The sequence below is a fragment of the Silurus aristotelis genome, assembly GCF_946808225.1.
Source record: "Silurus aristotelis genome assembly, chromosome: 2".
NCBI classification, from domain to species: Eukaryota; Metazoa; Chordata; class Actinopteri; order Siluriformes; family Siluridae; genus Silurus; species Silurus aristotelis.
Window position 1 is genome coordinate 26,380,417 of NC_139575.1, and position 24,669 is coordinate 26,405,085.

The 24,669-nt window shown below is 37.1% G+C and overlaps 1 protein-coding gene across 1 annotated transcript; it reads right to left on the reverse strand.

Annotated features, from left to right (window-relative positions):
* Positions 1-4,420: 4,420 nt before the first annotated feature.
* lrrn1 (leucine rich repeat neuronal 1) lies at positions 4,421-17,337 on the reverse strand. Its single transcript, XM_083532759.1, has 2 exons — positions 16,719-17,337; positions 4,421-8,052 (listed from the first exon to the last, which is right to left on the reverse strand). Exon 2 carries the CDS (start codon positions 7,820-7,822, stop codon positions 5,675-5,677), a length of 2,148 nt encoding a protein of 715 aa, XP_083388885.1. The 5' UTR covers positions 7,823-8,052; positions 16,719-17,337; the 3' UTR covers positions 4,421-5,674.
* Positions 17,338-24,669: the final 7,332 nt, after the last annotated feature.

Sequence of the window (24,669 nt, forward strand, 5' to 3'; positions counted from 1 at the left end):
GAGAGATCTGCATCAAGAATGTTGCCATAAGCCTGCAATTGGATACTTAAATAAAAGAAAATAAAAAAGACAAATGTCCGGTATGACCGCTACCTATTAGTTAGCAAAGCACAAAAAGAAACATCCTGTGTCCTTTCCCCATTTCAGTGAAGCTTATACAAAAATTGAAAACATAATTTTTAAGCTTCTGCCATGTTATAAATGCATTTACAACAACTGTAGGTGTTTGTACCTCTACAGTATGTAACTATGACAGCTTTTAAGTAATGCCAGCATAACCTCTACTGTTAAACTTTGCATAAAAATTGCTTGTAAAATATGAATTGTTCTTTGCTTATCTACAAACTAAACTTCTAACTACACTTGTGATTGAAACTAAGCTAAAAAAAAAAAACAGTGTTTTTGTAAGTGGATTTTACATGTAGACCACCAGGGTGGCTTTCTTGAAAAAATTATAGTGCTTTTTTTTTTATGCTTGTGTTCTTAGGTGAGTTCTAATAGCAACATGATTTAATAAAATCACTTCTTAAATACAACTATGACCACAATTGTGCAGCTTATAAACAGCCCCTGCTATGTCATGCAAATCCCAAGGCTATAGAGGATGTTTGCTGAATAGGCAGCACCTTATCCAAGGCCTGTAAGGCATGCTTATTGTATTGCAATTAGCATACTTCTGCAATTAGGGCAAATGTTTGTTGAATATGCTTGTTTATTATTTTTTCCTATAATAAACAAGCATATTCAACAAACATTTGCCCTAATTGCTTGTTTATTATTTTTTCCTATAACCCAGCCATTAGGGGGGCACAAGCCAGTGCACTCTTAGTGCCGGTCCCAAGCCCGGGTAAATGGGGAGGGTTGCGTTAGGAAGGGCATCCAGCGTAAAACATGTGCCAAATCAAATATGCGGATCACAAATGAGAATTTCATACCGGATCGGTCGAGGCCCGGGTTAACAACGACCGCCACAGGTATCGTTAGCCGACAGGGTACCGGTGGAAATTGGGCTACTGTTGGCCGAAGGAGGAGAAGGAGAGGAGGAAGACGTCTACAGAGACGGCAGGAAAAGGAGCAGTGTAGGAGAGTAGAGGTTCGGGTTGGTACTTTAAATGTTGGTACTATGACGGGTAAAGGGAGAGAGATAGCTGATATGATGGAGAGGAGAAAGGTAGATATGTTGTGTGTTCAGGAGACCAAGTGGAAAGGGAGTAAGGCCAGGAACATTGGAGGTGGATTTAAACTGTTTTATCATGGTGTGGATGGAAAGAGAAATGGTGTAGGGGTGATTCTGAAGGAAGAGTACAGTAAGAGTGTAGTGGAGGTGAAGAGAGTTTCTGATAGGGTGATGATCGTGAAGGTGGAGGTTGAAGGGATGATGATAAATGTCATCAGTGCCTATGCTCCACAAGTTGGCTGTGAGATGGAGGAGAAGGAAAGATTCTGGAGTGAATTAGATGAAGTGGTAGATGGTGTACCTAGGAAAGAACGATTGGCGATTGGGGCAGACTTTAATGGGCATGTAGGTGAAGGGAACAGAGGTGATGAGGAGGTGATGGGTAGGTATGGTTTTAAGGAGAGGAATGTGGAAGGGCAGATGGTGGTAGATTTTGCAAAAAGGATGGAAATGGCAGTGGTGAACACGTATTTTAAGAAGAAGGAGGATCATAGGGTGACGTATAAGAGTGGAGGAAGGTGCACACAGGTGGATTATGTTCTGTGTAGGAGATGCAACCTGAAGGAGATTGGAGACTGTAAGGTGTTGGCGGGGGACAGTGTAGCTAGACAGCATCGGATGGTGGTCTGTAGGATGGTTTTGGAGGCGAAGAAGAAGAGGAGGAAAGTTAGGTTTGAAAGAAGAATAAGATGGTGGAAACTGAAGGAGGAAGAGTGTAGTGTGAGGTTCAGGGAAGAGGTCAGACAGGGGCTTGGTGGTGGTGAAGAGGTGCCGGATGATTGGGCAACTACTGCAGGAGTGATGAGGAAGGCAGCTAGAAAAGTACTTGGTGTGACATCTGGAAATAGAAAGCAAGACAAGGAGACGTGGTGGTGGAATGAGGAAGTGCAGGAGAGCATTAAGGGAAAGAGGTTGGCAAAACAGAAGTGGGATCGACAGAGTGATGAGAAAAGTAGGCAGGAGTACAAGGAGATGCGGCAGCAGGTGAAGAGGGATGTGGCGAAAGCCAAGGAAAAGGCATATGAGGAGCTGTATAAGAGGTTGGACACTAAGGAAGGAGAAAAGGATTTATACCGATTGGCCAGGCAGAGGGACCGAGCTGGGAAGGATGTACTGCAAGTTAGAGCAATAAAGGATGGAGAGGGAAATGTGTTGACTAGTGAGGAGAGTGTGTTGAGAAGATGGAGGGAGTATTTTGAGCAGCTGATGAATGAGGAAAATCAGAGAGAGAGAAGATTGGAGGATGTGGAGTTGGTGAAGCAGGATGTAGATAGGATTAGTAAGGAGGAAGTGAGAGCAGCGATTAAGAGGATGAAGAATGGAAAGTCGGTTGGACCAGATGACATACCGGTAGAAGCGTGGAGATGTTTAGGAGAGATGGCAGTGGAGTTTTTAACCAGATTGTTTAACAGAATTCTGGAAGGGGAGAGGATGCCTGAGGAATGGAGAAGGAGTGTGCTGGTACCGATCTTTAAGCATAAGGGAGATGTGCAGACCTGCAGTAACTACAGGGGAATTAAGTTGATCAGTCACACCATGAAGTTATGGGAAAGAGTAGTGGAAGCCAGGCTGAGAGAAGAGGTGACCATCTGTGAGCAACAGTATGGTTTCATGCCAAGGAAGAGCACCACAGATGCCTTATTTGCTTTGAGGATGTTGATGGAGAAGTATAGAGAAGGACAGAAGGAGCTGCATTGTGTATTTGTGGATTTAGAGAAAGCGTACGACAGGGTACAGAGAGAGGAGTTGTGGTATTGTATGAGGAAGTCAGGTGTGCCAGAGAAGTATGTGAGGGTGGTGCAGGACATGTATGAGGACAGTGTGACGGCAGTGAAGTGTGCAGTAGGTACGACAGACTGGTTCAGGGTGAAGGTTGGACTGCATCAAGGATCGGCCCTGAGCCCTTTCCTGTTTGCAGTGGTGATGGACAGGTTGACGGACGAGGTCAGACAGGAGTCTCCCTGGACTATGATGTTTGCAGATGATATTGTGATTTGTGGTGAGAGTAGAGAGCAGGTTGAGAAGAGCCTGGAGAGGTGGAGATATGCGCTTGAGAGAAGGGGAATGAAAGTCAGTAGGAGTAAGACAGAGTACATGTGTGTGAATGAGCGGGAGGGCAGTGGAGTGATGCGGTTGCAGGGAGAAGAGGTGGAGAAGGTGGAGGAGTTCAGGTACCTGGGGTCAACAGTGCAAAGTAATGGAGAGTGTGTTAGAGAAGTAAAGAAAAGAGTGCAGGCAGGGTGGAGTGGGTGGAGAAGAGTGACAGGAGTGATTTGTGATAGTAGGGTATCTGCAAGAATGAAAGGGAAAGTTTATAGGACTGTGGTGAGACCTGCGATGTTGTATGGATTAGAGACAGTGGCATTGAGTAAAAGACAGGAGGTGGAGCTGGAGGTAGCAGAGCTGAAAATGTTAAGGTTTTCGTTGGGAGTGACGAGGATGGACAAGATTAGAAATGAGTTTATTAGAGGGACAGCACATGTAGGATGTTTTGGTGACAAGGTGAGGGAGGCGAGATTGAGATGGTTTGGACATGTGCAGAGAAGGGACATGAATTATATTGGTAGAAAAATGCTGAAGATGGAGCCACCAGGTAGGAGGAAAAGAGGAAGGCCAAGGAGGAGGTTCATGGATGTGGTGAGGGAAGACATGCAGGTAGTTGGTGTGAAAGAGGCAGATGTAGAGGACAGGGTGGTATGGAGACGGATGATCCGCTGTGGCGACCCCTAATGGGAGCAGCCGAAAGAAGAAGAAGAAGATTATTTTTTCCTATCAGATCAAAAAATTTGAAAAGATAAACAATTTACAATTCAAATTGAATTTCAAACTACTTCTGAATTTTAAAACCTATATTAATCAATTCAGATTAACTTCAAGCTGCTGCATGTTAACACAAACAACCCACTCGACTGCTTTCTGAGTCAGTGATGAATAAAAATAAATGAATACTTACCATGATGTGACTGTGATATACCTCGACAATTTATTGGGTACGTCTGTGAGGTTATGGTCAAAAGGTGACAGTTTTGCTTTTAGTATTCTTGATAAAGCTTCTTGACTTGACTTGAGTATTCTAGGAAATAAGCATCCTTGTTTCAGCAAGAAAGCACCCTGGTGGAAATAGAACTAGACCCTGACAATCAAACTACATACATAAAAGTAAAAAATGCTACTAATAAATTTTTTATTAATCATTGAATATGAATAGGTAATAAAAAAAATAATATATAGAAGAACTATTCCTTTAAGTTCTAACGCAAATTTTAATGTTGATAAAAAAAGTTAAAATTATAGTTGATACAACATTACAGAACAATTGCTAACATCATTTAATAGACAATAGATCTCAAGTCTAAAATCATTTTGTCAGCTTACACTGTAGTCCATGGACAGAGTTCTTCAAATATTTCGGTGCACAACAGATCTTTTTACAAAAGAGAGAAAGAAAATGTACATTCTATGTGAATACTGTCAAAGACATTTGTACAGTCCTGGATCAAAATGTTATAGCATCAACTGACCCAAAAATAATCTTTGACAATATCTATGCTGTGCTGGTTAAATATATGGAACATAAAAAGCACAGCTACTAACATTTCTCAGAAACTAAACAAAGCTGCAATACTGAGATAAGGGGAAAAAAAAAGATGCTCTACCAAAATATGTGAATCATTAGTCTATTTACACTGCCAAGCAAAAGTTTCTGAATTTCAAATTGAAAACTTGGTTGAACATAAAAAAAAAAATGGTTCAAGGTAAATAGTTTAGAATTAGCATTAAGTAAGAAAATCTAAATAAAAATAGGTATAAATGAACTGAAAAAGATTTCTAACATTTTCTTTTATTGGGGAAAACTTGGATCAAACTGAAAGAAAAAGGCTGGAAAACCTTATTAGGCACTTGTAGTAGAAATGGTTGGGGGATTTTGTTGTTGTTGTATTTATTTTAACCACTTTCATAAACTCCTAAAGAAATTATTATTATTTATTACCTGCAGACACTTGTGACAAATTCTGGCAGCTCCTGCAGACCACATGATTTATTTAACTTTTTTGATTTCTCAAAATATGTACAAATTAGTTACTTAAACCAACATCACCGTAAATTAGAACAGTTACCGAACATTAATAAATCAACACATGTGAGCACTTGCTACACTTCCATGTAAATGTGGTCTTGTTATTTCTTCCACATGAACGTAAAAAACACTTGCTCCCACTTGCTGCCTTTTTTTTTTGGCTTGGAACCAATTCACACTAAACTATAAGCTTGAGGTGACCGGTTCACCAAACAAGTGCTTTTGCCTTTAATAAAGCATTATAATCAAATCACTTGTTTAATTAGGTAAACGTAATTAAAAAAAAACTCAGTGCTCAAAAACTTTTGACTGGCAGTGTAGTTGTTACCAGTAAGCAATGCAGAGAATAAATTCACTTTCATTATTCGCACAGATAATAAAACGTGTCTTTGTGCTCCAAAACAAGTTTTTGATGGACTTCACCACATGTAGTAGCTTCTTGTTGTGTCAACCTGGCTTGGCTTTGGCTCCAGGGAGCCATCTTTGTCCTTTTCAGTGTCTACATCCCACAGATTGATGAGGGGAGGGTATAGCTCGTTAAGGGGAATAGAAGAGGTTTTCTGCATGTATTTTTTGAGAGAGTGGTGATAATTCTTCCTTTTCCATCTCTTGACAATGTAGACAGAGATGAACACCAGGCTGATGATAGCGAGGATTGTACCCATGACAGCAGCAAGAGCTGTGTTGGTGCCCTGGTCAGATATTTCGACAGCAAATGTTGAATGTTTAGTTGTGACATTTACACAAGACTTTTGAGTCTGTTGGTGAATATTGGACACTGAGAGACAGACCTCATATTCAGTAGCTGGCTGAAGGTGGGTCAGATTGTACTCATGGACATCTACAGGGACCCTGGCTGTGTAGGTGATATGAGGGTTGTCGATCTTCATGGTGGCTGAAGACCACTTGAGATTAGAAGTCATTACATTGGAGTTTACCTTCCAGGAGACGAGTATTGAGTGGGACTCGGTCTGTTTCACATACATTTTCATAAGCTGTGTGTTGTCCAGGAGAGTACCATTGACTCGGATCGCAGTCACCCTAGTGTCAGCACCTTCTGTATTCTGAGCAACACATGTGTAGCGACCAGAATCATCAGCCTGAATGTTTGATATATGCAGTGTTCCAGCACTGTTCAGACGGTACTTATCAGACACAGTATCCATCATGACCTTGTTGCCTAATGGTGTTACCCAGTATATCTCTGGTTCAGGCTCTGCCATTGCACGACAATCAAGGTCTACGGCCATGCCAATATCCAGGTTAAGATGATTAGGGAACGTATCGTGGGATATCATTGGCAAACATTGCTCAGCAGATTCATGTGAAAGTGCCTCTCTTATTCGCTGGCCTCTGACCTCAGGTGGCATTGCACAGTACATTGATAGAGGTTCCATAAATCTTATGGTTGTCTTATTTGAACTCATCCACTGAATAACACAATCACACCGCAGTGGGTTGCTGTGAATGCTGATCTCCCGCAGGTTTGGTAAAGATTCTACTGTTGCCAAGTAAACTGAGTTTAGAGCGTTGTTGTTGAGCATTAGACTCTCAAGAGATGGAACATCACGGAATGCTAATCGGCTAATGTATGAGAGCTTGGGGTTATTGGTGGCTTCAAGTTTGGTCAGTTCTGGCAGATTATCCAGTGCAAAACGGTCAATGGATACAAGCTCCCCCATATTATTAATGCCAAGTTCTTTAAGCCTTAACATGTTTTTAAAGTCCCCCTCCTGGATTTTGTGTACAGGGTTTTTGTTCAAATCCAAAAACTTCAGGTTTGGTAGTTTCTGGAGTGCATTTTGAGGAACATTCACAAGTCTGTTATCATAGAAAGAGAGGCTCTCAAGATTGTCCAGTCCTACAAAAGCATTGCCAGGTATATCAGTAAGTTCCATCCCTGCTAATACTAAACTTCTAAGGTTAACAAGAGGTTTAAAATTCAAATCCAGAATACCAACCACAGGATTTTCTCCAATCATAAGGATCTCCAGGTTAGGTGTTGAATCAAACCAGCGGCTATTAATAGCTTTGAGTTTGTTTGAGTTCAGGTGTAGCCTTAGCAAGCTGCTCAACCCAGCAAATGCATTAGGTGCAATGAAACTAATTTGATTGTGGTTTATATAAAGCTCCTGAAGGTTTGTAAGGTCCTGAAGGCTGAAATCAGGCATCTCAACAATTTGGTTTTCCTCCAGATGGAGTGTGGTGAGCTGGGACATGTTGGTCAAGCCTATATCACGAATGTTGGTAAAGTTGTTCTGGGAGAGATCCAGTTCAGTCAAGTTTAGCAACTGCTCCAGTTCCTCAGTGGTCCTTGCAATATAGTTACTCTGCAACAACAACACCTGTGTGTCACTTGACAGATTTCCAGGGATACGTGTAAGACGTAGGTCATTGCAGTCTACAGTGATCGCTTCCCTGTAGGTAGACTGGGGTGTGAACCATGGCCGGATTTCACATACGCATAGCTGAGGACACTCTGTAGATTCAACAGCAGAGAATGTAAGTACTGCCAACAGCAAAATAAAGCAAGGCTGAGCAACACAGAATGCAGTCCCTATAGCCATTTTACCCACTCTGATCAAAAATGGTCTGAATTCCCAAAGAAGCAAAAAGATATGGACTGTACAGTGAGACTTTCATCAAGTGTTCAGAACTGCATCATCCTTTTTTACTGTAAAAACTTGAGCAACAGTGGCACAGAAATTCAAAGCGGTAGTTTCCCACTATAATCCCTGTAGACTCCAACAGGGTTGTTTCTGGTCCACAGTCTGATTTTAGGATGACACAACTGGGTCTGGAAACAAAAGAAAAGGTTCTGTCAAAATACAGGATAAAACAGCCCACATGACATTATATAACATTATATGACAGATTATATAAAATGAAAACTTCTGAATATATAAAAACAAAATATTAATATGTACATGTATGTAATATAAAATAAAAATAACCTGTAGCCACAAAGCTGGAAGCACACAAGTGTCTAGAATGTATTTAAGCACTGTAGCATTACAGTTTACTAAATTATAGGACCCAACTATATTCCAGCATGACAATGCCCTTGTGCACAAAGTGAGATTGATTATGACATGGTTTGCCAATTAAAAAAGAAAAAAACTCTGAATACTTCTAATAACTGCGATTAACACCAGGCCTCATTAATGTGGTTATGGTTTAAGTTTAAAGGTTTTCATTTCATAATATTTATCCCAATATCACATCCATGTGGTGTTGAATGTAACGATTAAACATCATCACCTTAAATTTTAATCATCTTTCATTGCCTACATATTGTGCATTGGCTGCACAATCAGAGTAAACTGTTAATATAACGCGAGCATCGATATTATAGCAAAAACAATAGGTTTGGGCCAGTGTTCCGTAAAATACAATTATGTTTATTCATCTCACAAATAACATTTGGCATTCAGTACTGCCTCCAAGACTCCTGCTTTAATACTCTTGCTGCTAAAATGATTGACTCAGCATCAGCGCCATATGGTAGAGCAAATGTCCATTCTCACCAGCCAGGTGCTTGCTCTGTCTAACACATAACACCCAGACTGTTTTTAGCTTACAAATTTGAATGTAGATTATTTCTCCACAGATGCTTTCCTGTGCAAGACCAAAACAGCCCAAGAGAGTTTGTTTAAAATTGCCTACACTGAATTGCACATAATATCCAAACACAATTTCCTAGTTAGTGATGAATCAGATTTTACCTAGAGGGAGATTTTCTTTCAAACCTAGTGGAGCAAGAATTATTTTATTACAGCTGCATATATAATACAGTAATATACGAAAAATGCAGGCAAAAATGTAACCAAAAGATTCTATTTAAAAATAAATTATTTGAAAACAACTTTTTGTTGATAAGATATTCTCTGAAGAAGTCTGTGTCCAATTTAAACAAATTTTATACCCAATCAGACAAACTGGATTATCCATTGCATAATTTAGTTAAACTGTTGTAAATTGTTGATGTTCTGAAAACTTATTTGAACAAAAGACACATTTATAATAATATATTAAGTGTATTTACATTTGCCATTCAGGTAAAACATTTATTTTTGCACCATTTAATAGTTCACCATATTGTGAACCATTGAAAATGTAATCCTGTTTATAATATACTGTTCACAAATCAGAACATGTTATGAAATGCTGTAATGTATAGATATCTGTAAAAATACTAAAATTACATATTTCTACAAAACATGGGACTGCATCAAGGATCGGCTCTGAGCCTTTTCCTGTTTGCAGTGGTGATGAACAGGTTGACGGACGAGGTCAGACAGGAGTCTCTATTGACTATAATTTTGTGGATTTGTGGTGAGAGTAGGGAGCAGGTTGAGATGAGCCTGGAGACGTAAAGGTACGTGTTGGAGTGAAGGGGAATGAAAGACCATAGGAGTAAGACAGAGTACATGTGTGTGAAAAAGCGGGAGAGCAGTGGAGTGGTACAGTTGCAGGGAGAAGAGGGTTGAATGTGGAGGAGTTCAGGTAGCTGGGGTCAACAGTGCAAAGTAATGAAGAGTGTGTTAAAAAAGTAAAGAAAAGAGTGCAGGCAGGGTGGAGTGGGTGAAGAAGAGTGGCAGGAGTGATTTGTGCTAGAAGGGTATCTGCAAGAGTGAAAGGGAAAGTTTATAGGACTGTGGTGAGACCTGCGATGCTATATGTTTAAGAGACAGTGGGATTGACTAAAAGACAGGAGGTGGAGCTGGAGGTAGCAGAGCTGAAGATGCTGATTTTCATTTGAAGTGATGATAATTGACAGGATTAAAAACGAGTTTATTAGAGGGACAGCGCGTGTAGGGTGTTTTGGAGGCTGTTTTGAGAGAGGCCATGGGGTATATCGGTAGGAGAATGCTGAGGATGGAGCCGCCAGGAAGGAGGTAAAGAGGAAGGCCAAGAAGGAGATTTATAGATGTGATGAGGGAAGACATGTAGGTAGTTGTATTGAAAGAGGCAGATGTAGAGGACGGGGAAGAAGAAGAAGAAGAAGGTGGTATTTCTACAAAACTATAAACAAAAACTACAACTCTACAACTATAAAAAAACTATTACTTTTCTGTAGTCTGCATTTTGTTTTCTGTTAAAAAAAATGATCTAATATATATATATATATATATATATATATATATATAAAAATATAAGATGCATATCAAAAGCAACAATTAATTCATTTCTATTGACACAGAAAAGTGAAATGCTTATCCTTAAGTTTTCTTCTGCCTAACCCAAAACTAGTATTTGCAAATTCTAAGTATTCTGAATGTCTATGGTTACACAAAGTAAAGGCAACCACAAATGCATAATTCCATGTTCCATGTCTTTTGCCAATGCAGTGGATTGAACTTTCCACTGTCTAATTGTGTCCACATCCAGTCTAACCTTTGCTTTAGCTGAATCTGCAGAAAAAGATTATTTGTTGCCAAAGCAAGGGTAAATAAATAAATAAATACATTCTATGGCAATATGGCAAAATTGTATGTACTGGTTTTAAGAGTTGAAATATAATCAACTATTTAGAAATCAAGCAAATCAGGAGCAAGTAATGAATGTGCCATGTAAAAGCACATGAAGGAATCTGTCACTCTGTAATTGTGACCATGTGTGCTGTGTGACTTGTCTAAAAATCCAGATATTTGAAGTGCATTATTTGTCTAAGGTCCTATTTGCTTCATATCTGGCCATGTGTTCTGCTTTCTAAATCGAATTTCATTAATTTTCCAGAAGGATTCTGTCTACAGTGTACTACGGTGCCTTAGTGTCCAGATGCACTGTAGAAAAAATCAACACAGCCCTGTAAACAATAAATGACAACAGACAATCAATCAAGACATGGATGCCTATCAAGATCATGATGCCTATTAATTCAGAAAGCTTGCCTTTTTCGTTAGCATAAGGCGAAGTCTCATGCAGTTTTTTGTGTAATGTTATTCAATGGGGATAGACAATAAAATACATATTGTATTTGTTTGTATTTTGAATCATAATCACTTGAGGATAAACTAAAGCTTACCAGATTCAGTATGCCCAGTCTGAAACAAGAGTTATGCATGCTATTATGTTCAGCATCATAATTTTGTTTTAATATGTCTAGTATTAATATTTCACTGCCTGTTAATCTTCATAATATCTTCATAGTGAGGTTAATCTCAGATTCAGCACTTTGGCTCAGGTACTTAACACAAAAAGGAATAAAACACTCGGAAGGATGAAAAACGATGCAGCGAAGCATCCCACACAATTTCGGGTTGGAAATGGGTCCAGTATTTTAGCTCAAAGCTTAATAGTGCAGAATATTCTGACCAAAAAGATTGAATGGATGAAATATTGTTTATACATTTGATTAGTAAAAAAAATAGGAATAGTAATAATTAACGGTTTATTAGTTAATAAGACTCTTCTTGCCTCCGAGTCAGTTAAACAGAAACAGCTTACAGCAGAGTTGTTCAGTGTTGCCAGAATTCCAATGAACAGATAAAAAATGAATGAATGTATTTTATGCAATAGTACATTAAAGCAAATTAATTCTTTTCTGATCCAGTGCGTTCTGCCGTTTTGCCAAATAGTATGATAAAACTTATAGTTCAAATCTGTAGTTAGATATATAGTGTAAGCCTTGAGGCTGGACTGGTCTGGCAGCAGCCCAGAAGAAAAAAATAAAAAGGCTTTTAGTGCTTTGTTGGAAAGAGCTATTGATTTGTTTGAACTTGTTCCAAACCTGTTAGTAGACAACGTGAACATTGATTTTTGGTGATGTGAAGTAGTTAAAGCCTCAAGTACCAAGACACATTTGTAAAATATATACTACACCAACAGCTCACTGTTCTATCTAAGCAAATCTAAATAATATATACTGTATACCAATGTATATTGCTGTATCGCTGCTCACCTCTTAAATACACCTAAAACACTGTATAGCAATCATCCATTCAATATCTGAATGCTAGAAGTTGGCATCTTTCAATTGAGATAAATGGAAGTAAATGATTGTTTATACTACTCAAGCTTTATTAGGCTGGTCTTTTACACAATGACTCCTTACTGTAATTGTTCATTTTCCAATGCATCTTTCTGCTTTAAATCATAATTGACAGCCATAAAAAATCTGCTGACACCATCTGCCATTTGATTGTTCCCCTCTGTCCAACTCAGGAGGAGGGGGGGGGGGGGGATCACATTGTGTCTGTCAGACTAAAAACAGAGTCAGAGCATTCACTCTTTCTCTCTTACACCCTATACTGACCTTTCTTTGATCTCTCTTGCTAATAATGTGTATTAAAATGTTAAATCTGTACAAGTGCCTGTGTTCTAATAAAGCGCATGACAAGTGCATTTATGTCAAGCTAAAGTTATAATCCATTCCAAAACGGATCCTTTTATCTGGCACCAAAATGATCTGTGTTTATCAACTGCAACACACAAGTGAAACAACTTGTGCAAAAAGGACTGTAATGAAAACACACTTCAAGCTCATTTTTAGTAAGTCACTTGTGAATAGAGTGCAGCCTGAGCTGTACAATACACTGCTATTATGGGTAGAAAGATGCTGAGGAACCATTGTCCCCTATCCTCTACTCGGGTCCAAAAATAACCTTGAACACGTTTCACCTTTCTCAGGAAGGAGTATTTATCCATGCTTGTCTAAACACTAATCCATGTAGGCAAAAATGTGTTGGAAATGAAGCAATGATACACTGCCTAAGCAAGCAGAAAAAAAAAGGGAGAGAATGAAATCCAAGGGAGATCTACAGCACAACCTGAACGAAAAAAAAAGGAGTCATGGTAGAAGCTGATACCATTACAGAGAAGTGAAGTTTGTGAAATGAATGATAATGGAATTCTGTTCAGCACCCCAGAGGCATCTCAATAGAGGAACAGAGATGATAGCATATTTACGTGTGATTCTCATTGATTAACACTTTATAGTGTTAAATACTAGAAATATCTTTGGTCAAATGGTACATTTGTTGATCAAGTGTATTGGAATTTGCTATTTATTGATTACAGATGACAGCAGACCAATGGAATTAAAGGGTAAAGTGGAAAACAAGCAAGCCCCAAGGGTCTCTAAACGCCCAAATCTAATTTCTTTTTTTACAATATTGCTTTAGCTATTTTTGTCCTTTAAAAAAATCATCTTATTATCCCTAGGGTCTTTTTTTTTTTTAGCACTTTATACATTATAAGCTACTGAAAACGTAACTGAAACAAGGAGTCGGGATTCTTTGTGCTGTATGAAGCCTGTATTGTCATTTGAAGAAATCTGAGAATGACAAAGCCTTCAAAGTATCTTAACTCATCTGTCAATGTAGTAAAAAAATAGCATGTAAAATATACATGAAATATATAAAGATGTTGAATCACTACATACACATTACAGCACAGTGAGATTCTTTTTCAATGCAAATGAGATGCATTTCTCAGCAACATTAAGAAACTAGGGTCAGAGCGCAAAAACATCCATAATACAGCGGCTATAGAGACTTACGGGCCTTGCTCAAGAGCCCAAAGAGTGAGCATGGTGATGCTGGGGATTTAAACCCTGACCTTCTGATTAGTAACCCAGAGCCTTAACCACTGGGCTATTATTACCCTCAAAATTTATGTATATATATATATATATATATATATATATATATATATATATATATATATATATATAAAATTATTAATAAGTACAATTCTGGTAACAATGGGGGAAAAAATTAATCTTGGGAACATTTCACAGGATTTGCAAGGATATATTTTATGTCTAAATTAAGATTTGTCCTTAAATGAATCTTATAATAAGATTATGTGCCCAAACAAACATTCAGATTATCCACAAGTAGTTGAGGGACCAACAACAAGGATTTATTGGATGATTATCTCAGTCTTTAGATTTATATAAACAATCCTATAATGCAATGTTAAATGTTTTCATGGAGGAGGGTCTTACAGGAAATACATTACAGGAAGAACATTGATTCGAGCGAACACTTCACCAAATACATACTGTAGGGGTACTGGCGATATATACTCAAGAAGTTTTCAAGGGGTTTTTACAACTTCAAAGAGAAACACTCTGTTATAGTGTAAAAATAAATTCCTCACAAACATGCTGCTAAAAAAACTAAAAATACAAAAAAACTAAAAATACAATGCCAAGATATATTTTTTTTATTATGTAAATATATTGACAAAAAATCTATAAATAGTGAAATAATTTGTGGGGTGCACTGACTTGCAAGAACCATTGTGGTTTTTTATGTACACTAAGCAAAAGGACTTCTCAACCACATCATGATGGCTAGAATTAGTCAATCTGCTGCCTGGTCTATTCTTCTCCCTGTCTCTGCAACAAACACACACTTCTTAGGGAAATAATACAGAAGAATACAGCCTGGATTGTTCCCCTACACACTATATTAACCATTTGGTGTGATTATTCTGTTTGTTTGTTTTTTTCATTCTGTCACACTTTATGCTTAAGGGTTTTTGTCACATCATGGAAGAAGGATTGTTCTTCCTTAGCAGATAAAAGGGGAGAGAAAATGAGAACATAAGAAAATACTTTTCTAGTCTGGAAGTTTGTTGCCTGTTTTTTTTTTTGTACTCTTAGGATTTAAAATCTTGAGTTTTCTTTATAAGGTACTTATGTTCTCAAAAGGGATGTAAAAATCATACATAAAAATGCAAAAATAATATAATTTTCAGTGCAGAAGTGCTCATATAAAAAAGCTCATCTATGTCTAGGCAGTACGCCTGTACATTATGGTGTAAAATGACACACGCCTCTATTTTTGGGTAGAATGTAATACAATACTCAAGCATTTGGGTGCAGTCGTGGCTCTGCTTCGGTTTCTTTTTTTTCTGTGTAGCACTAGGTTTTTATGAGCACTTCCATCAGCATAAAAAATGTAGGTTTATCAGAGTAAATAGAATATCACACACATTGTATGTGCAATTTGAGTGAAGTGAGTAGTCATAGATGGCAATGCAGAAAATGTAAAAAAATAATAATAATAATAATAATAATAATAATAATAATAATTAAATTGTTTTACTCAAAAAGTCTAATAGAACGTAAAGCAGAAATGGATTGAACAGTACCATGTTGACAATGCATAGTCTTTTTGAAGGAATGCATCAAAACCCTTCTGCTTTGTAAGTGAATAGAGTAGCACAATGTCATGTTCATACTAATATTTCATTAAAGCTGCTTGATATATTTTCAAAGGTAATATGAAATAGGCTAAATTTGTATTTAATTGGGCATACTAACTATTGTCTCTTCCTAATTTAGATTTCACATGTCACATAAATTACCATGCACAGTACAGCATGCAGTAAAATGCTTTTTACAGCTGCTCCATTACATAAAATATAAAAAATTAAAGAGTACTAGAAAAGTAAAGTTAAAAGGTAGAATTAAAAATTGAATTTGCAATATAATTACATAGAATAGAACCAAATAAAATAGAAATGCAAAGAGATAAATGGTAAGCATTGTAAAGCTAATGCCTATGTGTAGGGATCTGGATTTATAGATCCTTTCAAATCTTCAAAAATCCAAGTATTTTGTCAAATTCTATTTTGGATAAGATGTATTATTGTAATTTGCACACTGTTTACAAAAGCAATAGACTTATAACAAAAACAACAACATTTGTTGCAGTCAAGCATAAAAATAACCTCATAAATCCTCAAAAATAGCTCATGAAAGAAAAAGCATTGATGCCCGCCTATATGTGCATCTTCTCACTTCTCTTAGTCTTCACAGCAGCTTCCATGGTGAATAAAACCCCGGCACTGTTTATATAAGCCCAGCTGCCTCAGGACGCCAGTTTCATTAATATGCTCGTCACCGCCTCCCAGAAGTTCTGCAAGCTCTGCAGACGCAACAGCTGCAGCTAGGCGGAGGCGTCCCTCAAGGACAATATGAACAACTCACAATCCTTTCCTTATTATTATGCATCCCTGCCATGCACTTAAACACGCCTTTCCACGTTTAACATGGTCCGGGGTTCCTGCTCTTTTCTTCCAAAGTTCTTGCGTCTCCTTGAATTTCGAAAAAGGGAGCCGTCGAGACATCTGCCTGTGCCATCATATTTGGGATGCAAATCACATTACGAGTGCAGATCAAAGGCAACTACAGAATGAATGCAAGGCTGTGTGGACTTGCGTGGGGACAACCAATTCCTCACCGGCAGATTGATATACAATCAATATACATGTAAATACACACATTAATCTTAACTGTAAAAGATGATCGTTTAATATGATAATGCACGATGTACTGCACCACGCATAATTCCTACTGCAACAAACCAAATCTCCAAGAGGTACTGTTTTTTCTGTACGAATACATTCTACAGTATGTGGATTATTGTGCATTTTTTGTTTATTATTTTGCATTAAAACTATAACATTATATGTGCACAAAGAAATCTGGAAAACATCTATTACCTTTTTTGGCGTGCACGTTTCAGTTACATCGGCCTCCTCCCTCAGTGCATGCAATGTCCTTACAGACCGAAACGTCAACAAACAAGGGGACAAATCCAGAAGGCGATATGAGCCTGTGTGTGTTTGTGATCGCGTTGCTCCCGAGCTCTACACCACGAGACGCCTTCAAGCCATATGTTTTATTCGGGCACCAGTTTCGTTATGTCCACGCGGATTCCACCTGGTAGAAAAGAGCATGGTCCGGTTAGAGAGAGGAGCAGCGGTACGCCACCGGTGGTCTCTGCACACTGGAGCAGCACGCGCTTCGCAGACAGAATAGCGGAGCTCGCGCACCTGGCGCTGTCCGCGCGAGTCAGCTGATTATGGCGCGCGCGATTGGCCGAGGGGAGCGCGAGCGGGACGCCATCTGTTTCGCGAGAGCTGCTGGGATTCGAACAAAGACGCGCTGAGGGGAGAAAGCCCGAACGAGGGCAATACACCGAGAGCGTCCTCCAAGCCTTCTGTCCCTGTCCCCCCCTCATTTCCCTTTTTTCCCTTGTCGTTGTGATGGAAGACATGTGCGTGCTCTTCCAGTCCCCCACGAGACAGCATCTCTTTGTTTAGCGACTGAAAGCACTTTTTTCTTTTTCTTTTCACAGAAAGGTGTCCTCTAACCCTGACCCTGTTATTGATTACATTTGTTTGTTTGTTTGTTTGTGCAAAATATAATTTAAGGAGTAAACAGTTTAAGGGGCCATTTATTGTATAAACAGGGATGGACAGGACAGGAACGAAATATATATATATACAGTATATATATATATATATATATATATATATATATATATATATATATATATATATATATATATATATATATATATATATATATACATACTGTATATATATTTTTTTACTGAAGTATTTGATTGTGCTTCTGCTGGTTTTTTTTTTTTTTTTAAGTAGCTGTACTTATTATCATGTTGGGAAATGTTTACTTTCACTACATTTTAATCATTATTCTTATTTTCATTCGACTACATTTCAGAAGAGCATACATACATACATACATACATACATACATACATACATAATAAAGGATAAACCATAAAATCACCACCACTGTAACCCCACAGCTTTTCTCAAGGTTCTCTCATTGAGTTGAATGATAATTCAATGCATGATGTGCAGGAGAAGCACTGATTTTCATACATAAATGACAAATATTGCTTATAAAGCAGAATTTTCTATACTTAACTTCATAAATAGCAATTACTTTTGTACTGTTACTTAAGCAAAAATGTAAATAGAGTATTATTACATTCACTGAAACAATATTTAAACAGGGTATTTGTACTGCACCCATCACTGGCATTAATGTTATTATTTAGGTCAAAAATAAACTCACTTTGTCACTTATATTTGTAATATTTACCATATTGAGTCTTCAGAGTCTGAAAGTCTTATAGCTCATTAAATCCTTTCTGCATGTGTGAACTTTTTGTGGTATGACAGAGCTTATGCCAATTTTAAAATTGGCATCTTGTGTAAACCATTATGCAATTTAATTCATTTATTCAGAAGTGCGAGGGGCACTAAGGCCAATTGCATATAGAGGTCGATTAGAATTGTCAATATACTGTGCCTGTCAAAAAAGAAAAGAAATGTTTAAAAACACCTACTCATTTACTGTTTTTGAGACACATGCTTGTTACTTTAGTATATCATTTTTTTCTTTATAAAATCAAATACATGTTACAACAAACAATGACCTGAAGCATATGTCAAAGCTCTGCAAGCGTTGTCTGATGGAGTGTTATCTATCATGGAATGGCCTGCCCAGTCACTGGACCTAAATCCTATTGAACTGCTGGGGAGAACCTGGGTCACAAGGTCAGAAAGAAATATCCAACTACTGAAGAACACCTTTGACAAATTTTACAAGAGGCATGGCAAAGTATTATAGATGAATGTTTGGAGAAACAAACTGTCAGGATGCCAAGAGTGTGTAAAGCTATTATTTATCCTGAGGGAGCATTTTAAAAAAGAAATAAAGTTTACCATTTATACATTTATATACAGTATTTGCTTGGTTCAGTAAATCTTCATACAGTTAAATTACATAATTTGTTGAATATAAACAAAAGGAACAAAACATGTTTTTCAAAAACCATAAATGGTGTTTGCAAACGTTTGAGACCCTAAATATGTGAGGCACTAAAGTAACCTGCTGCACCACAGACCAGCTTCAGGAACCTCCAACAGTTGGAATAACCTCCATGTATTTATAAAGGATACACACACACACACACACACACACACACACACACACACACACACACACACACACACAAAAATCTGATTTATTAAGACATGTACATGTACACAAACTGTGTATTGACTGCATACATGTATAATAGCATATAGAATAATACTGGTACAAAAATCCAAATACCACAATTAGAATCCAGGTTAAAAAGTCAGTGCATTATTGGTAACTTCTTAAATGCATACAATTGTCAGAAGTGAACTGGGGTTGTTTTTGAGACAGGCCAGTCAATAAAAGCTAATGTTGCATTTATATTAGTGTTAGGTGACTAGTTTTACTTATAAAACCCTGTTTATATGGTATGTACTAAATTGTTTTAGATTAATATTCCTGTCTGTTAGATGCTTGTCAAATTGAGTGTCAGTTAAAACCACACGACACGAAACCACAGAGAATTATTCAAAATGATTCCTATTATTTGACATTTGTTCAGCATAAATTCCAGCAACAGACCAATCACAATGATATATTTCGGGGTGTTTCAGTGAATCTCTTGTGCAATGAAGATAAAAATAGACAGAGCTTTTGTCACCTCTGAACTGTAGAGACTGGCAAATATATAGATATTTTTCAAATGCCTTCATTTTTTTTTTTAAATCTCTCTCTCTCTCTCTCTCTCTCTCTCTCTCTCTATATATATATATATATATATATATATATATATATATATATATATATATATATATATATATATATATATATATATATTTTATTTTTATTTTTTTTATTTATTTATTTTTTTTTAGGGAGAAATATAATATTAGGCAGACCCTTATCACTCTTTTCAAATGAAATTTACATATATAAATTTTTTTTTTTACAGTACATTCTAGCATTCTAGCAGTACGTACAGCATTTAATGTTTATGCACAATGATTATACATCAGTATTTGCTGATGATTTCATATTAAGTATATACGGTGTGATGAGAATAAACACCCATTTTTACTGTTACTGTAAAACAACCTTTTAATTCTATTTGCCAGCTTGTGCATTCTGTATCATTGTTCCAACGAGCAACTCATGCGACTCCACCATCTGTTTCTCTGAAAACTGTTTACAGGCTGTTCAAAATTCGCAATAAATTCTCAAGCAAGCCCTTATGCTACTCCTCCTTTTGGATTATTTGTCAGTCAAGCTAACAAACTTAAGCATGGAGCTGTTGCCTCAGTGATGCTTCAGCCAATGACATGTTCAGTTCATTGCCTAATTAATATTTATGAACTTCCCTGATAGCATAGAAGACAAAAATTCCCTAAAACATCACCCCCTGCCACCAAACTCCACCTTTTTAGCAAGACATTTCTGAAAGCTGACAACTAACTAACACAGAAAGCTTTATATCTGTATCAACCCATCCCCATATCCCCAATCTTTCCATATACAATGGCACCAGTATACAGCTATCTAAGCAAACAAACACAAAAAAGTGCAGAAAACTTAGCATATACGTCTTTTTTTAAATGTATCCATCTAAAAGTGTCCCTAATAAACAAACAAGAAGCAACTATGTAAAGGAAAAACCTTAAAGAAACCAGACTTTAAATGGAATCATTCTTGATCTGGATGACACTGGATGGTGCCATTATAAATAAATTATCTTCTATAGTAGTCTATGATGAAAATGTGCAATTGTTTACCCAACAATTTCATTATAGTTATAAAATCTAGGCATGTTTTTAGCTGAGTAATATAAACATATACACTGTTTTTAAGTATCTACTGCATAACATGTGAGAGCTAAGTACTGTTCTATGGCACACTGTATATTAAATCTGCAGGAAGGCAGAATAACAGCCAGAGCCTGTGCCAATATTAGCAATCTAGTGGTGGAGTGTGAAGAATGTTGGAGCATATGGTGTGAATAATCCTAGAAGATTAAACTGCCTTTGTTGTTCTGGTATATGCACAAAGAAGAGGACAGGCCACACTCGAGATCCTTATATTAGCTAGTTTATGAGTGTATAAACATGAGCAGTTCATGAGAATGATGAGAAAGAATCTGAGAGAGATGAAATGAAAAAGGGATACAAAATACTGGACTTTTCCTGAAGCAACATCGGAACCCAATAAATACCTGAATCTCATCTCCTCATGTCAGCGATATTGCAAGGATAAACAATGAGACAGATGAGTGGCCTGTCAGATGTTGTCATGAATGTGGGTGTTTGCATAACCTGAAAGCTTTAATGTGCAGGTGCTGCTGTGGAAATGCCTTCAGCATCCATCTCCCCTCACACATCCTTACACAAAGCTAAAAAACATATACTATAAATGCTATCCTATACATAATATAAAACGCATATACTACACACAACTATGCCACCTGTAGCTAACTGAATTAGCAGAGATGGGCTGTTCTGGAAGCCTGCCCAGCATAAATGCCCATGACATTACACTTATGCATATTGATAGGAGATATTGATTAGTAGCAATAAGATGAGGACTAGACAGTGCTGTTTATCAAGCTCTTTCTCATCTGCAGAGAAAGTCTCTTTGTGAATGCTAATCTGCACCTCCATCAGTCCACAGGGATCTCGCAAAGCCTTGCTCTGTGGTTTAATTTCTTTCTAACCATGACTAGACAAAAAAAGGCCCCAGTAGTGTTCAATACAGTTTGAGCCACTGGGGTTTGGAAGCCATAGTCAAATAATGGAAAGTAATCAGTCAACCAAATTCATTCCCTTGCCAAATCAGAAGTGTTCATGATAGGTTTGATTTACACAGCAATAAGTGCTCTTTTATACTATATATATATATATATATATATATATATATATATATATATATATATATATATATATATATATATATATATATATATATATATATATAAAATTAAGAGGAAGCACAAAACTGTGTTGAAAAGAGCACTGAAGAGTGATTTAAAGAGTGTTGTGTTATTCAAGCCTGCCTTCTGTCATGTCATTGCCCCCATAAGTCAAGTAACAGTTACAGTTATATTTAGCTATTTTGTAGCACTTAAATATATTGAGAATTCCCAGCAACATTGATACTTCAATAAACAGATTTAAAAAAAATGCTAGCTGAACTGAGTAATAGCATGCAGTATAATGGATTTGTGGTACCAGCTGCACTTTTTTTTACCAGACAGATTGTTTTGGAAAATACAATCCCTCATTTTGTTTCTACTCTATGTGTATAGAGTACTGTATCTCCTTCGCAGTTTTCTAATAATTATGTGGTAGGCTGCATTGCAATTTAAACACATTTTTTAAATAGTTTAAACAGACACAAAGCTATGACACACACATTTTAAAACCACATAGCATTTACCTGGTTTCATTTATCTATTTAATTTATAACATTTTACACTTTATATATTTTTTTGTGTTTTTGTAACAAGTATTTTACTTATTAGACCTTCCATTCTCACCTCTGGTAAAAAAATTTTTTTACATTGATTTGAATTTGTAAAAACAAGTGAAATAAAAAAACTAAATCTAGAAGAAAAAGTATGGTAAATAATGTAAAAATTGTCTTATACCTGGACTAATGAGCTGTTTAATTGCTAGACACACATCGTACAATCTCATCCTGTTGCAGCATCATTTCCATAATGCCAAAACACACACAAACACACACAGAGAGAGAGAGAGAGAGCGAGAGAGAGAGAGAGAGAGAGAGAGAGAGAGAGAGAGAGAGAGAGAGAGAGAGAGAGAGACTTTTTTGTTCTCTGTTGCTATTCTCTCTGCGACATGTGGCACAGATATACCAAACAGCGGAAAATGCAGTCACAGATCTCTCATTCCTAGCTGTCCATCACAGGCTGTAATGAAGATAGATTAAGGGGTGTGGGAATCTGTGCCCTCCACTCAAGGAAAAAAAGAGAAAAAATTTTTATATGACTGGGTCAGGATTGATTTAGTGATTATTTATACGCATATTCCCTTTGGTGGAACTAAAGGTTACTAAACGAGAGCTACAATAGTCCTGGATTGTATTTCTGCAGAATACTTGACCATTATTAAAAAAAATAACAGCTGAACCTGCATGGTGGATCTGACATTTAGAACACACCAAAAGCAGAGTAACCAAGGAGGAGATTAAGACTTTTTTTTCCTGTAGTGCTTTGGATTTTTTTGTATGTTTTGTTTTCATTAAAACAGGGTTAACATTATTATAACCTTCAAAACCTGCTGTGCATAGATTTTGTGCTTCTGTATGCCAGCTGAAGGTAGTGAAAAAAACACATTACTGCAACTTTATTTTAACTGTCTCAGAAAAAAACCTTTGGTACTTTCTAATTAGAAAAACAGCCTTATTTTCAGGGACGATTTTAATGATAAGTTGCACAGTATATCTCTATTGAAGCAACATAGTGTCAGTTCTGCTCCTGAATCAAGTTCTCTAACTCTACTGTAATCTAATCTCTTAATATTCTGCACATTTCCACCACAAGAAGTGGTGGTCAGGGATTTTGGAGATTTTGGCTTGAGGGTTACAATTGCCATTAAAACAATAAGACCAACCTGTCTTTTGCATAAACAACATTACCCAAAAAATAACAAGTATTGTTGCTGTTGTTTAAACAACCACCAGTGCAAAAGCAAGCTCATTTCATACATCAAGTAAAGAGACGAAAATTTATATAAAAAGGTTTTCTGCTCCCATAAAAAACATGACCACATAGGTGGGGTGACAACTGACTCCTGTGAAACAAGCTTTCCTCTTGCCTATCAAACTTCATCTTCAGATTGTATGTCTGAGCACTCTATTACAAATTATGAAGAAAACTTTCATAGGAACAAGATTTAAAAGAGAAACTGTTTGCATCTGGACAATAACAGATTATATATGTTTGATTGGCATTCATGACTGTTAAAATGATATTGTAGCATTACCTGGTTTTTCTGCCACCACTTTACCACACTATGTCTAATACCTGGGCATAAAACGATGAAGCAGTTCCAGATGGTACTATGGTAATATAATGTCTGGTGTAAATATGGTGAGTGTCACCTGAACAACATGCAACTGTTCAAATCCCAGACTATGTTTAAAATACAGCCTGCAAATACTTTGAATAAAGCTGTTACTCCTATACAATAGGGGTGCTTGAATAGCATTAATAATAGTCACATAAAAAAAGCAAGGTTTAAAAAAAAAAAGCAAGTGGCTGCATAATATCTATTTTAAATTAACATACCTGAGCCCACTTAAAAGTATAAATGATTAATCCTAGGGCCATTAGCAGCCATAATGCATTCTACATTTAAGTCCAGTGATTAGGCTTGTTGCACTTGTTATGTATTCTATGTGGTATGAGGAAGGCTAGTAAGAAAAAGAGTTCTGAAAGGTGCCCAATTGTTCTAGTCAGCTGTATGTGAGTGTTTATTCAGAGTCCACCCAAAAAGATGCAGATAGAAATGGAGGGGGCAAGGACAATGTCTCTTGTGTTGGGGTCAAAAGAGAATGCTGACCTTTTCTATAGAAGATAGGGCAGGGTGGTGACACAGGGTTAAATAGGAGCTAGGGAAAATGCTTTTAGACACAGAAATTCTCACACACAGCATTCATAGTCACACACAAGGCACTGCATTCTGACAATCCGTTGCCACAAAATTAGCTAGCTTGATTTAGGTTGAAAAGTGGGTTCTTTTCCAGGCAGGAAAAATGTTT

Bases quoted from the DNA above. Each gene is read 5' to 3' on its own strand.
- lrrn1 (XM_083532759.1), bottom strand. From the start codon at position 7,822: ATGGCTATAGGGACTGCATTCTGTGTTGCTCAGCCTTGCTTTATTTTG.